The sequence below is a fragment of the Temnothorax longispinosus genome, chromosome 6, assembly GCF_030848805.1.
Source record: "Temnothorax longispinosus isolate EJ_2023e chromosome 6, Tlon_JGU_v1, whole genome shotgun sequence".
Classification (NCBI taxonomy): domain Eukaryota; kingdom Metazoa; phylum Arthropoda; class Insecta; order Hymenoptera; family Formicidae; genus Temnothorax; species Temnothorax longispinosus.
The window spans coordinates 8324511-8340257 of record NC_092363.1 but is presented as its reverse complement, the minus strand read 5'-3'; the positions used below and the strand labels follow the sequence as shown (position 1 = coordinate 8340257).

Genomic DNA, 15747 nt, shown 5'->3' with positions numbered 1-15747 from the left:
TAAAATTGAATAACCATAATAAAGATTTCTTTTTATACTAAAGAAGATTGATCTATATATTCTAATAACAGAAACAAAACAATATGTATATATACAATAATAAATAGATGATATATAATTCCCAATCCATCCAGATGGACGATGCAACTTCTTGAAGAATTCTTCAGACAAGGTGATAAAGAGAGAGAGCTTGGATTGCCATTTTCTCCTCTATGCGACCGCAATAATACGTTGGTAGCTGAATCTCAAATAGGATTCATAGAATTCATTGTCGAGCCTAGCATGCAAGTATGCAGTGACATGCTGGAAACCGTTCTCGCGCCACTCAATGTCAAGGATACCGTGGACGAACCCAGCAATGGTATCTTTTCAACATCTTTTTTAGCATACGTTACTTTGTAATTTAATTATTTAATTATATTTAAATGACACTGTATCTCTACTACTTTTGAAATTTTATCTTTTTCTTTAAATATAGATATATTAATTTAATTATTAATTAGTTATTCTACAGATTGATTAACAGTTATATATAATAACGTGTTAATAATATTGCAGGTTCAGGAGGAGAAAATAAGAGATTTAAGATTGGCAAACCTTGGATCCCGTGTCTCGCAGAGAATAAAAAAGTCTGGAAAGAACAAGCAGTTCGAGGTATGTTATCATAATTAAGTTTAGATATTATTTAATCGCTTCTAAATAGAGTTAAAATACTTTTTAACAAAGAATTGTCAACATAATTATGAAAGTTTTGTTTATATTGTACTTTGCGTATAGCTTATTTAGCTAATAAAATCATTTTCATAAGATTGACAAATTGCAACGGATCAACGTTTTATCTGTAGATGCAGAAGCCAAAGCACAAAAGGAACAAGAACAAAAGACCAGCAGCAATCGCGAGGACGGTGGGGGAGCGCAAGCCTCGACCGAAGAATGAAAAATATACCGGACAATTGTATTTTTCAAGAATCTCTGTAATTTTAGATTACGGGGATTACGGGGAAGTTCGTGATCACATTGGACGGCATCTATCATAAGTTTACGGACTGTTATTACGCTTACGAATGATAGCCAAGCGTCATTCGGTAGTACAAATAGACATACAGACATTAGATATGAGTGGAAATGACGATCTATAAATCTATACACAAAAATATAAATTTATAAAATATGTTGAGGAATAATTTGTTTATAGATTGACACCAAAGACTCAAATCATGTATCTCTCTCGCTATTTCTATAGAATATTCATAAAATATATCTTGACCGATTGTTTTTTACTATTCCGTAATATTTGATCTCTATTTGATCTCATTATATTAGTTACAACGCTCCTCGAGATAATCACCGCCGATTAGACCGTCGCAATGATTAGACGTCATTTCCTGTCAATTTCGAAGGCTCCTTAAGATCCGCTTTTGTGAAAGCTTTTAATTTTTAAATGAAATATTTACGATTGATGATTTGACATCTTAAAATCTTCTTCTAAATTATTTATAAATAGATGAATATATGGTATATAATTAAATATATGATAAAGGAATTGATAAAAGAACAACATAAATTATCGTGAACTATGTTGCAATTATTTGGTACAAGTAAAATGTGAATCATTTGTTCTCTTTTACCGGGACAAGAATTGATGTAACAGCAGTCTTAAAAAGAAAAAAATCACGTGTATATTGTGTGGAAGGTACACTTTACAGAAAGAAAGAGGTGTATTCTCAAAACACAAGCACGCATCGAGTGACAAAAGAAAGAAACTTATATTTGCTGATATCAACAACTTTAAGAATCTTATTTGTTAGAAGATGTTTATTTCAAAACGTATTGTTTCTCTCAACGCTACGTAAGTAAATGAAATTTAATACATCGAGCGAGATCTACCGGTTATTTTATACCGAATGAAATAATTAAATCGTATATTTTCTGAAAAGCAATATATATTTATAACCAATATTTTTCTCTTCTAAAAGAAGTCTAATAATGACGAAGTCTAAACAATGTAAAATATTTGGCATGCATAATGTTACAATTGCAATTCATAATGGCTATCTTCTTTTACTTCTATATGATTTTGAATGAATATTACAATTATCGACGGTGATTTACGCAAGACTTGTATTTATTGGATAAGAATCTCAGAAACTTAACGCAGCAGTTTTTTTTACTATTTACTGACACGTACCGCACAAGAATATGAATATTGCACAAAACATTTGTATTTTTCTTGCAATCTTTTTTATTTATTTTTCTCAACGAGAAAGAGATTCTTTGCGAATAATCGGAGCCTGAGGTTTTCAATGCGATTTTTGTAAATGTAGAGTGTAAAACATTGGTTGTGACGGACCAATTGGAAACTTGAGAACGTCACTCTCTCTCGTTCACATGTTATTTATTAAAAGTTGCAACAAAAAGAAATCCGTAGGAGAAAGGTATCCTTGTACATACAGTTTGTTAAGTGTGTATTCGTATACACGTACTGGTTCAGCTTTAATGTGTGTATGTAATGTATAAAGAAAAACAAATAACAAGATACGGCTAATGTCTAAACAACGTACGCGTACTACGTATATTCCAGGTATATGTACATATATATACAAATGAAAGAGAAAGAGAATATTATTTTGTTGAACTCCTCGCGATATCGCGGCTAGAATAATATGTACATGTTAGCGCATGTTAGCGCGCGACGCACACGTCCGTATTTAAATTTCTAATTAAACATATCCATAATTAAACGAATGCGCGTTATAAACGCATAAAAATTCTTGCTATAATGATGGATAGTTACCATTGTATCAATGCATCATTATCATCCTATGTCATACGCGTAAAAGAATCGGACATTTCGATGCGATAAAAGATTTATGATTCTTTGTCTCTAACTTCTTATTGTGTAAAGAAAATATTGCCGCTATTACAGACTTTTTACTTCGTGATTTATGGCTATGCAAAAATATATGTATATAATTTTTATCGCATATTTGCGCGTTATAGTAATCGCGTAAAAGAGTCACGGTGCGGTCTCGCTTCGCGTGTATGTACTTCGCGCGAGACACTACCGTGTCTCTTGATTTGTTACTTATTGTTAGTAGTTCGTGCCATGATAGTTAAATAATAAGAAGAAATAGTAAGTGAACTTGTGTAGAGTGAGCTTTTTTCTGGTCAAAAGGACGCCTAATTTATTTTTATTTGTTTATTAAATTTATAATAAATGATAAATGAAAGTATTTACCGAAATTGAATCCGATTCTGTGTACGTGGCAATAATTTGAGATAAGGCTCTATGGAGAAACCGTTACAAGCATAGAACTAGCAGTTTTTCGAGTGGAATGTTTTATCATCACAGATATATTATATACATATATCGATATATAGATGTATAGGATAATCTCACTATTTCGAGATTGAACATATCCGTCCTGTATTTATTTAATTTCCATCATTCAATCGTGCGCGCGCGCGCGCGCATGAATTTGCTAGTTACTGCTATGAAACAGATGTTTCGTGCTATTAATACAATATAATAGACAAAGCTATCTTCTTCTTATCGTCATCTTGTGACGTAGCCTGACTAAATCAACTAAATCAAAAATTAGCATAGAAGATTCGGGAAGACCCGAACAAACTTCAAAAAATTAACTGCTATGCTCAATTAAACTTTGTTTTATATTTAATTTCTTTAACACAGATATTATTCGGATATTTGTAAATCGAAATTCGAATATTTTCATGTAAAATTTAAATAAGCAAAATTTGTTGTACTTAAAACGTTTGTTTTATTTTTTATTTCAAGGATACGCAGCGGCAGTAAACGTTGTAAAGTTAGCTTAGTTGTTTCATAAGAATCAGACGTTAATGGCTATGCGCCGGACGTGTATAATTAAATTTTTTTCTGCAGCGGACGAGGGGCCAAAACGCGTGATAGAATTAAAGTACATTAAAACCACGATTGCATTAAGAGAATTATTGACCAGTCACGTAAATAAAATCGGTCATAGCATAAAGATATTATTTGAACTCGCGTGGCGCTTGTCGCTCTCAATAAATGAATAACAAAACGCCCGCATTGCTTTAAACTCGAAAGATCGTAGGCTAAATCCATTCTGCATTGGATACACACGCGTTTATTTATTTACGTGGCTCGGTCATTTAATCGTCTAGAGAACTCTCTTTAAATTAACACTGGCCTTTCCTTATATGCGATATGCGCGATAATTTAAATCAAGAAAGGGGAGGGAGGGGAGAGACAGAGAGAGAGAGAGAGAGAGAGAAAATAAAAATTAAGCGACGCTGATATTTAACGGTGTCGCAAGCACGTTTATGCTTTGAGATAAAGCACTTTCCAAATATGTTTGGTATAAGCGGATGATTAGTTAATTGAGTAGTTTGATAAGACGAGCGAGAATTTCGCGATATATCGCTTGGGATGACAAAGGTGTTTCAACAATACTCGACCAATACTATTAACTCTTAAGATAAAAGTGCACACGTAAATTCCTTTTTTTTCTTAAATCTCTCTTTACTTCTCTCGAATTAGTATGTCCGTATACTATTCGTAATCTCGTTAGTCTCGATTATTGTAAATCTCAGTAGACGATGCGTTCGTGCCATTACATTAATACTAATCGTTTCTAAATGTGTCATCGCGGGTCGGTTTATTTCCCAGCACAATTTAATACAACAGTATGTACATAACCGTCTAACTTAATTCAGCACCATGTCCACATTCGATGTGATGTAATGAAATGTAAACGTATTAACGAGAGATATATTATTATATTACGCAAAGATGCGTCACGTGTATGATTTTAGCATTGTACTCTGCGTAACTCTACAAAGAAATAAAAATACTCGATTACTTAAAGACTATCAATTTAATTCGATTGGTAAATATCTACATAAATATGTATATAAGAAGATATTATAAGGTGATTTTCATGATCATGATCATCCCTTCAATTTATTAAATATACTTGTTACATAGATAAAGCAGATCAACTTAATTTCTACAAGCAATCCATAACGAAGAACTTGTGTCGATCGACTTGGCTTATAACTTTTCAAGTACAGTTTTACAGGAGCTATAGCTATAATAATTAATCGATATTAAACGTGCGACAAACGTAAATTAACTTGTATTCTTTTCAATTATTTATAATTAATAGAATATATTATCACAAATGTAGAAAAATTTATATGTAAATATAAAAATTAGATACTATTTTTGCCCTATAATAATTATTTATTTCTTTATTTCGAGAATGTGATAGAAAATGAGAATTTCTTTTTACTTGATTTATTTTTTAAGAAAATATATGAATGCTAAAAATTCAAAAATGTATTGTTTTAAACGCAGAAAGAAAGCGTATCCATTACTCTGCCGTGAACCGTTTAACATTCTCCGAAGTGAATGCAGCTTCATGTATCGTCAGTACAACTTCCGATATCTGAAATAAATAAACTACGGTTGCGTGCGTATTTGATATGGCGTGATATTTAATTTAGGGAGAAATTAATTCTCGTTTAGAGAGTTTTAAATTTCCAATGTTTTAAAATGACATTCTAAAATTATTCTATCGGCACGTTTAGAACGTAATACGAGTTATAAAATTAAACCCCGTATCAAATCATAAATAAAAATATATTTATGTGTAATTCATATAAATATAACGCAATGTATGATAATAGTTAATCATTATTATTATTTAAGTGTTATTTGCTGAAATATAATTTGTTTTTGCATTTTTTTCTTGCAGATTTGTAACTACAAATATTATACAAAAATTATCAAATATAATTGTCATCACATCTTTTTAGCAATCACCTGTACGTGGGGCGGCGTACTCAAGATATAGACTACTGCATGTGCAACATCCTTGTCTTCCAGGACTGGGCAGAGATTGTTCGAGATGGCATCAGATAAGCCGTAAGTTTCCATTAACATAGATGTTCTCACCGCGCCAGGGCTGACGTTCTGTTTACGAAGATATCGTTGAACGTTTCAAAATATATCATCATTGTCATTCTATTATTTTGTTATGTTTCCGTTCTACGGTCTTTACAGCATAACGCTACTAATCGTTACTAGACTAAAATCATTATCGTTATTATTATTATTATTATTATTATTATTATTATTATTATTATTATTATTATCGTTATTATTGCAAATCTAACTGTCTTACAACATTAAAAAGAGGTATTAATAAAATACTATTGAAGATAAATAGATTATTACTTATACAGATATAAAACTCATTGTAAGTGCAAATTAAATTACTAGCGAAGTCTATACTTTGTTATATATTTTTCAGTTCACTAATATATTGCTTTTGCATTAACAAGTTTAGTATAAAGTATAGTATATATACCGTGACTTTTACATCGAGATTTGCGTTTATCAATTCGTTGCATAGACTCGCTGCCATGCCAGTGATAGCAAATTTACTGGCGCAATACAAACTCACTGGTGCAGTAACTTTTTGAGCATTATGTCCCGCTACACTGTGAATAAAGCAAATATATGACGGTTAACAGTACCACAAAATAAACTCGACTCTTATTTGCGAATTTAAGAATTATATGGAGGATTGTCAAAAACATATCCATATTACAAATATACATATATAACTAATCTAATAAAAGTGTAATTATATATAAGAAAGATTGAACAAATCGCATTAATGCACTATGTAATTCGTATTGCAATGTTTATTATATTGTATATCACGGTTTAAATCTTTTTGTTTGGCGAAATATAAAATAATTTTATCCCAGCAAAAAGTGTTAATATTTGTGAGTATTACACACTTTTTTATGTGTAGTAAATTAATTTAATAATTTTAAATCTTGCATCTTATGTTAGACTTGCAGATTTTGTTAGACAGCAGAGAAAAAGAAAGAAAAAGAGAATAAAAGCGCGCGCGCGTATATTTCACAATCAGTTTGGTTTGTATAAAATTTATTAATAAATTATAATTACAAAAAGTTTATGTATTGCAAGTAGTCGGTGTACAAATAAAATATTTATTTATGATCACGGCAAAATTGAAAGTAAATTCCAGTATTTATATTTATTTCACATTTGATACTTACCTACTAATATTAATGATATGACCCGACGCTTTACGCTTTTTGACGGACTGCACTAATTCCCGCGAACAAATCGCTGCTGCAATCACATTCACGTCCATAATCTCGCGATATGTCTCCGTTGATCCCTCTTTCAACAAAAACCAACAAATAATATAGCTTGTCTTTCACATAAAATCAATTTAAATATTTGCATAACAAAAATGTCATAAGGAAAACTTCTTGATCTTATATATATAGATATAGGTATGCATGTGTATATCTAGTAGACTTAAAACATCTTGTATAGGTTTCGGTGTTACTTGACAAATTTTTTGCGATTACATCGCACACACATTGAAAAAAAAGAAAGAATAACAGAATTTACCTATAATCGTTTCGTTTGAGATCACCCCAGCGTTGTTGATCATTACGTCAATACCGCTTAATCTTTCCTCCGCCCATTTGAACACTTTGAGAATGTTCTCTTCTTGTCGAACGTCACATTGCATCGTATACACTTCGGCCTTGAACTCACGTTTGATATTCTTCGCCAATTCCTCCAGCTTTTCCAGTCTTCTCGCTACAGCGATCACTTTCATTCCATTCTTCGCGAGTGCTCTCGTAATCTGTGCACCTATTCCGGCACTTGCCCCAGTGATCATCGCGACTTTTCCTATCCAACGATCCATCGCGACGAAAATCTCTCGCGTAACTGTCGACCGGCTAAATTGCTCCAGTCCTCTTTAAAGTCTAAACGCTTACCCACACCAATGACTCACCAACTCACCAATGTTTACCGCAACGGTATACCGATCAACGATCAAATTCATCCATTTCAATGTGTCAATCGGAGACTGGCCGATTAAGGCATATCTAGAAAATTTGTCGGAATTGTAAGATTGTGTGGCCATTTGGAAAAATAATTTTATATGTATATTGTCACTAAATTTTATACAAAATGTATAAAGATTGTAACAACTGTTAAAGACAGATTCCTAAGATCAAGGCTATAACAGTTTTTTTTTAGTTATAAACATTTAAAGTTAGTGAATTAGGTTGCCCAAAATTCGCGTGTTCAGGTATGGTACTTACAACTTGTAACGCACAGTGCTAACAGCGAGAGCTGACTGATAGCCTCCTTGGTAGCTCAATATCGACATAAAAGATTACATATGCAAAAATAGTGAGATTGCTTTTACTAATATTTGCGTAAACGCATTGTCTACATAATAAGAAAGTACACAACATATCTGTATATAATCGATGATTTTAATGTAACGTAATAAGCTCGTTAAATAATAAAGCGCATCTATAATTATATGTTTCATCAAGTAATTAACTTGATCTGATGCCGGGTATGGCCATCTCCTTTCATCAGTACAGTAAACTTAAACAGGATCAATGGGATAATGTGATGGGATACGGATCGCTTGGAGGAGACATCCTTTTACCGAAGGATTAGCAAACTCGTTAGCTTGGTCAACTACGGTCTGCTCCTATCAATGTATAGCGTGTCGTTTTGCGTGGTAGAAATGCTCACTTTTGCCTCATATAGATGTCGATATAGATGTCGGTTGTACATACATATAAGCGTATAAAAATAAAACAGCATATGAGACAATTTTATGCCTAGTTTCATAAAAAATTTTACGAGAAACCAAAGGAAACCACAGGAGGACAAGCGAATGAGACTTAAAATTATAGGGGGGGGGGGGGAGGGAAGCTTGAATAACACACGTTATAATCAAACACACTTCTTTCACACAGTTCTTTAGTTCAGCACAACAAATGTCGAAAAGTGTGAAAATGATGACATGCGACGATATTTTTATTAAAAATAAAATTAAGTTATTAATAAAAAAAAACTGACGCTACACGAAGAACGAGCCAGATCTTTCAAACATTAAGTCTAATAGTTCTATATCTAATATTCTATAACTTTAATTGTTTATGTATATCTCAAGCTTCATCTGGATTACCACCGGAAAATAGTCACTGAACGTTAACGCCGAACGATAAAACTTTTAATTTTTTAACTTTAAAAAGAATATCCGATCAAATAATCAAATGTTCGTTTCCTCCGTATATCGGTATCCTATATCAATAGCTTCTCCCAACATGTACACAAACTCTTTCGATATAGCGATGACTGCGACAAGCTTATAGAGCAAGGTTGAGTTCATGCGATCGAAAATGGGACGATACAAAATGTGGGTTATCGGCAAAATTCCAAATCAAGAAGCAAATGCGCGGAAGGTCGCGGTCAAAACGACGAACAGTACCAATGATAGTGGTTGAGAAGAAAAGATTTTGAAAATTGCTGATGGTGCTGCTCTGAAGTGCCCTTCGTAGTGAGTTTCCACTTCTAACTCGTTTTCGCTCCACTTGCCAAGTTCCTACTCTTATCCGCACGTTTCGCCTACGGCTTATATTCCAGAGGCGCATCTGTCTTGTAGCAAGGGTGAGAAATATTAGGCTCACGAATTCTAAGAACCCACGACCCTGTCTCTTTCTCAACACAAAAGAAACCGAAAGAAACAATGTAAGAAGAAGCATTTAAGAGAATTAGATCATTTTTATATTATATATTATTACGTTCGAGCAAATTAAGAAAGAAACATTTAATTATTGTATAAGATACAATCACAATAATAGAATAAAAAGATTAATAAAATTAATGATACACCACCTTTTATTGGCACCGATCAATCGTTAATCAATCTCGTTGATTGTTTGCTCCACAATCGACCATTCATCATTTCGAATTGTTACTTTCTTGTCAATACCTATACTTAGGATTTTTCCCTATATTGATTTTATACTTTTTATATTTTCAGTTATTAGTCGTTGAAGTGTATACTGAATATTGATAACATAAATGTACTATTTGCACAGTATTATCTCTTGAATTAAAACTGATGATTACTTAAAAAAAAAAAATTAAGCAAAAGTTTGATAGCTTTAGCAAATTTAGTATAAATAGTATGCCACATAAAGTATATTACGATTAAAAATGCGTCGCAATGTATGCTTGCGTATTTGACTAGAAAAATCGAATCTCGCGTCTCTGAAAGACCTGCATTTTAATACGAACTAATAAAAAGCCACTGGGATATAAGTATAGAGGTACTGGCTTGGCTGGCGCGAGCCGAGGGAGAGGTAAATTCGTGGGATCGCTGTTTTTGTCATGCAGTTCGTATGACAAAGACAACCATATCTTTCTCTCGGTAACATGCGTATGCGTTTTGCACAACAGAGAAAGAGAGGGATCCCACAATATCTATATATCTGTCTCAGGCTCGTTTTCCGTCTACGGGCGTAGCATCGCAGTGCCCACTCCATATTATTTATATCTCAGTGGGAAAAGCAGGGAAAAACATAAATTGAGTCCTATATATGAGCATCGACATGATTTCCGAGAAGCGATCCACTCAATCGTATCAATTTCTTTTTCCAATAAATATGATGGAGGCGAAGAGGATGGAAGCTGAGATAAATCTATGTTATAATATTTGAATATTTGGTTTGTAAAATGTTGTTACGATTAAAAGTAGGACAAACAGAAATGAGAAACCGTTTTATGTATCTACGTAATTAACTTTAAGAATAACTTGTCAGAATAAATCGCTACTAACAATAAGAGAGTAGCATTGCAAATGCGTTTTCACTTGTTAGTTATTACACTTGTTACACTTTTCATTTCGTGAAAATTTCCCGTTGAGCAGTTTTCACTTCTCTTTGTAAGTCAGCAGAAAGCGCAACAAAACTTTTCTCCGGAGAGGTGTCACGTACGACGCGAGGATATTTATGACAAAAAGAAAAAGTATAAGTACTACCTATTTCCGCAAAAAACTTGCACGAGTTTGCATGTCCGTTTAATCGCACGTGACACGATGATGCTCATTTATGAGAAACGAAGGCAGAAATGGAATACATTTATCTGTATTTCATTCTATTTAATGCGCTTGTTGATATCATTAATTTACTATATCATTGCGCGAGACGTATATAATTCCGTTTTAATTAAATTTCTGCAGTCCATGTAATCGATCACAGCTGTCTTTGACCTATGCTACAATATCTAAAGTTTATTTAGATCGAAAAAGATCTTTGCAAATATTTCTTTTTATTAGAGTATTTAATGATTAACAATGATTAACTCACTCTCTCTCTCTCTCTCTCTCTCTCTCTTCCTATGCAATTTTTCTATGTAATTTTATAGCTCATAAAGGCTGTGAGATAGCTAGAGAAAATAGGAAAAGTAATTAATGGCAGCAAAACAGTGCGAGTCATTCGACTGCGACGAGCTACAGTGGTATAATGAGAGTAAGAAATGGGTGACTCTCGTAGAGATTAGATTCGGATAGGAAACGATAGCGCAGAGATTTCTGTTCACGGACGAGGGATTAAAGATCTACGAGTGGTCCGCTTGGGATTAAAGTTAGATTATACGGACAAACACGCGAATTATGGAGAGCTGCGAGTTGAGTTGCCATCAAGTATACATTATGCGTCTGACGGATAGTTGGAAAGAAATTTCGAATTTCGATGCAATTATGTTTGGCTAATCGTTTATATACTAAACAACTAAACCATAAGATAGACAGAGAGAGAGAGAGAGAGAGAGAGAGAGAGAGAGAGAGAGAGAGAGAGATTAATCATATACAAATTTTTTATAAGAATATTATAAATAATTATATAGATTAACATAAGTTATAGATATATACGATAAATAAAATATTTAGTGAACTAGAGAACGATAATGGACAACGGATATATTGGCAATCAAAGATGTCTTTTTCCGTATCATGCGCTACTTACCTCTTTGCTCCAAGTCATATTATCATACTGCTGGTCGAGATTGGTATTGTTGTCCGAGACACGGTACGATTCGTGAAAAGAGAGAGATATTTCCTCAAGTTCCGGAAGGAAACCTGAGAAACGCGATACTATGCCATCTTGGTGCAGAAAGTTTTGTCTGTTTTCCCAAGTTCGACATATGATATCATCTACATACTTTTCGCTTTATGTGCAAATTTGCAAGTTTTAAAACAAAAGCGAATACTTCTTATTAGATGAGAAACGCATGTGATGCCTGTGATCTAACAATCTAACTTGATGATTAGATCTCCAATGTGTCTTATACACTCTATACATTATGCCTCATATATTTATACATATACATGTATAAATATTGATATATATGTAGATTCTAGATGTAAAATAATACTTATTATAGAGATACATGAAATTCTTTAACTAAATATACAAGATAAAATTCTGTAAAATCTAATTAAATTTATGTGAGCACAATTCTATTTTGAATTATCTATCAAATTAAAGCAAACATGCACACACATTATTTCGTTATTTTAAATAAGATACAGTTGTTTGAAAAATTATAAAAAGGGTATATTTAAAATACCACTCAAAGAATCTACTGCCATTAAAATTTAAGTTGGGTTTTCGGAATATTCTGTATAGTGTATACATATAGTAGAGCGAGACGAAATGAATTTCGCGTATCAGGAAACGCGTCAGGATGTGTCGCGCATCCTGTTTGGAATTGGCGGAAATTGCGAGTTCCGTTAGTAGATCTGGTTCGATCGAAGACATCTTCGATGACGGAAGCTCGCGATTGTCTCAGCTAGTCTACATCGATTTTTTACAAGCTTCCGATTTTGAATAGATGCCGGTATGAGATTCACTACGATCGTGAAAATATCGTGACCGATACATCTGTCACGATAAATCTTCGTGACGTTCTCGTTTAGAAATGATCGGAACTCGTTCTTCAAGGATCGTAAATCGCAAGAATCGCAAATGGAAATGCTGCCAACAGATCGCTTCAATTATTCTCCGGATATCTTGGTCTTTTACACGTTTCGACAACTTTGATAATAAAAGTTTACTATGTATTACTTGTGTTATACATTAACATATGTCTCTTATTACTAATTTAACTTATAGATATAAGAATAAAAAATGCTGCATAATCGAATTTTAGAAACTATACTTTTAATTATAAAGTTCTTTTTTAAAATAAAATAACATTAATAGTCGTAAAATTATTTTTCAAATAAAGAATTTAATATACTACGATCGCGTTTTTAGTATAGCAAATATTTCGTTATCGTGTAAGAATAACAAGAAGAAGAATCAAGTCTTGTTTGTATTTTTTTTGAGGACTTTTTTGCATTTCTTTCGCAATCGAGAACACATTTAATCGTTTGGGATCCACTCGTAACTCCGTAATACGATGAATTGAAATATTAACGTGCACATATACGTGCCTAACACGTCGTTTTGCAATTGGAGAAGCCCGTGAGTTCGAGGACCCTCGCTCACGAAAGATTGACACGCAATTAAATCGCGTCCGATACGATCTCCACACATCGAAAATTTGCCGTTATAAAATCTGTCGTCACCGTTGCGATAATCAACGCTTGTGGATCGCGATCGGCGTTAGCAACAAGTTCAATATAAAATCCAAATTGTTCCAACAAATATGAGAGACATAATAAATATAACTGAATTTTCATATAATATGCATAATTAATTTTTCGCAGAAAATTAGGATTCTATTTATATATATTAAAGGAAAAGGAATTTATATATATATATATATATATATATATATATATATATCTGAAATATATACATCTTATAGATGAAAAGCGATAATTGTATATAAGATAGGTACGCAATAATTTAAAATAACAAACACTATGCTGATGTAGTACACTTTTACGAGCAAAAGTATCCGTTTTACACAAAACGATATATTTAACGTTCACGTACGTGATTCAAGAAATATCTTCCATTTGTCATAAGAAATTGTTCGAGATACGGAACGACATTACGGAAAATATATAAGTGATATGTGCACCCTATGAGGATATCCTTACGCACAAGGTTATCCCGTTGTGAAAATTCTGATCCTACTGGGACGACGTGCACAGCTTTACCAGGAAAGGGTCTCATATGGTTATTCTACGAAAACGAATTGTATGCGCTTTCGTTGAAATCCTGATATAAAGTGGCCTCGACCCTCGCTTCGTTACCTTGTCGCGATTGTCTTAGGAACTTTATGTTAACTTTACCAGATAAAATCTGATCTTTATTGTCAAAAAAACATATAAAAATCAAAGAATTAATGTGTAAATTTATATTTATATATTTTTCTATATATATATAATTGTATAAACATATATAATTTTAGCATATATAATATATATATATATGCATATGTGTGTGTGTGTGTATAAAATACAATAAATATGCCACACATATAAGAAATGTATAATATAATATAATATATATTATATTATAATTATATTATATATTTTTTTGTTTTCAAAAATATATATAACGTCAATCATTAATATTGACAATTTTAATCTTTAATTGGAAATTGAAAGCATTATTTATTAGCACACATTAATTCTATATACTTATTTATAAATCTATTCTAAACTTATACAAAATAAATTTTACTTTGACATAAAATATAAAGAAGCACCTACGATCGTGGTGCATTTGATGTGGTTTTCGTGCTGCTAGGAATTAAATTTATGGCAACGAAGAATATATTAGATTCGTAATTCTGATCATTGATACGCGTCAACCTAATCGATGGTAGAAAACGGCATCGCTGATATTTCCGGCAGACAACGAGTAACCGTAATGTTCGATGCGTTTCCGACAAGCCGGGGACGTAGTTCATTTTCCATACGAATTTATTCGCATTCAAACTTATGTACCATCAAGGTATGTTTTCTTGAATGTGGCTCACAGACAGGATACCCCTGTCTTTCCTATATGTATAGGAAAAAGGCCATTAATCTTGGATAATCCTTTTTCGTTCGCTGTTCTTGTTATTGACTTCGTAAAACATCCGTGCCAAATAAAACTATTACACAGTTAGCTAAAATCTTCAAGTGGGGTTTCTTTTACTGCACACTCTTAAATTTAGATTACGTCAAAATCAATTTTTTCTTTTTTTATATTTCTTTGTATATTAGAATTAATTTCAAAGTTAACTGTAAAGAAATTAAAAAATTTTAAATCATTGTTCATGCGTCATATATAATTGTAATTTGTATGTGGTAAATAAAATAAGCTATAATAAACTCGGCACGCGCATATTAAAGATACCGCTATCGGATAAGAAGATTTATATGAAATTCAAAAACTCTGGAAGAATGGAGAATCGTGCGAGCCCCTTAATGCATTCTTGAGAACGAAAGCAAAGTTCTGTGTCGCGATGAAATGTGATGTCGTAAAATGAGTTCTGTCATTCTGCACTCGTCCGCAAAAATGTGGTCAAGTGCTTACAATTGATTGATTACTTAAGAGAGAATTCTGTAGCAGAGTCATATCAGAGATCATATATCATTCAACATTTTTACTGCATTTCTTTACAGTTGAAAGAAATACAATAATTAATTTCAGATCAACCGAAAACGACGTCTTAAAAATTTAATTTTTATAGAATAAAATATACATACACATAAAATTTAATTTATTATGGATGAAATATACAGCAAGCGTAATCAATTTATAATATTATGTATTAGGATTTTGCTCCGTATATATCAGTATTTTAATATAAATACTTTATCCACTACCATTTATTAAGTTGTAAAATATAACGATCGAAAACAT

At 32.4% G+C, this 15747-nt stretch overlaps 2 protein-coding genes across 10 annotated transcripts in view; one reads left to right on the top strand and one right to left on the bottom strand.

The window, feature by feature from the left end:
• Positions 1–4870, top strand: part of LOC139814052 (dual specificity calcium/calmodulin-dependent 3',5'-cyclic nucleotide phosphodiesterase 1) — a 100289-nt gene extending 95419 nt beyond the window's left edge. For all 9 annotated transcript variants that reach the window (XM_071780013.1, XM_071780016.1, XM_071780007.1 and 6 more), the window contains 3 exons: positions 135–361; positions 559–654; positions 846–4870. In XM_071780013.1, the coding sequence (XP_071636114.1) occupies positions 135–361; positions 559–654; positions 846–937 (415 nt within the window). In that variant the 3' untranslated portion in view covers positions 938–4870. The remainder of the gene's footprint in view (positions 1–134; positions 362–558; positions 655–845) is intronic.
• A 70-nt stretch (positions 4871–4940) lies between these two features.
• On the bottom strand, positions 4941–8085 carry LOC139814063 (farnesol dehydrogenase-like). The gene is made up of 5 exons (XM_071780028.1): positions 7466–8085; positions 7102–7228; positions 6378–6510; positions 5831–5980; positions 4941–5453 (listed from the first exon to the last, which is right to left on the bottom strand). The coding sequence occupies exons 1-5, from the start codon at positions 7767–7769 to the stop codon at positions 5379–5381; spliced, it is 789 nt and encodes a 262-aa protein (XP_071636129.1). The 5' UTR covers positions 7770–8085; the 3' UTR covers positions 4941–5378.
• Between the last annotated feature and the right edge of the window lie 7662 nt (positions 8086–15747).

What these genes read in the sequence shown, in the direction of transcription:
- LOC139814063 (XM_071780028.1), bottom strand. Translation starts at nt 7,769, where the DNA reads ATGGATCGTTGGATAGGAAAAGTCGCGATGATCACTGGGGCAAGTGCC. An exon ending in CTCAAACGAAACGATTATAG is followed by an intron (nt 7,229 to 7,465) that starts GTAAATTCTGTT and finishes TTTTGTTGAAAG; the next exon opens with AGGGATCAACGGAGACATAT. An exon ending in GTACGCCGCCCCACGTACAG is followed by an intron (nt 5,454 to 5,830) that starts GTGATTGCTAAA and finishes TATTTATTTCAG; the next exon opens with ATATCGGAAGTTGTACTGAC.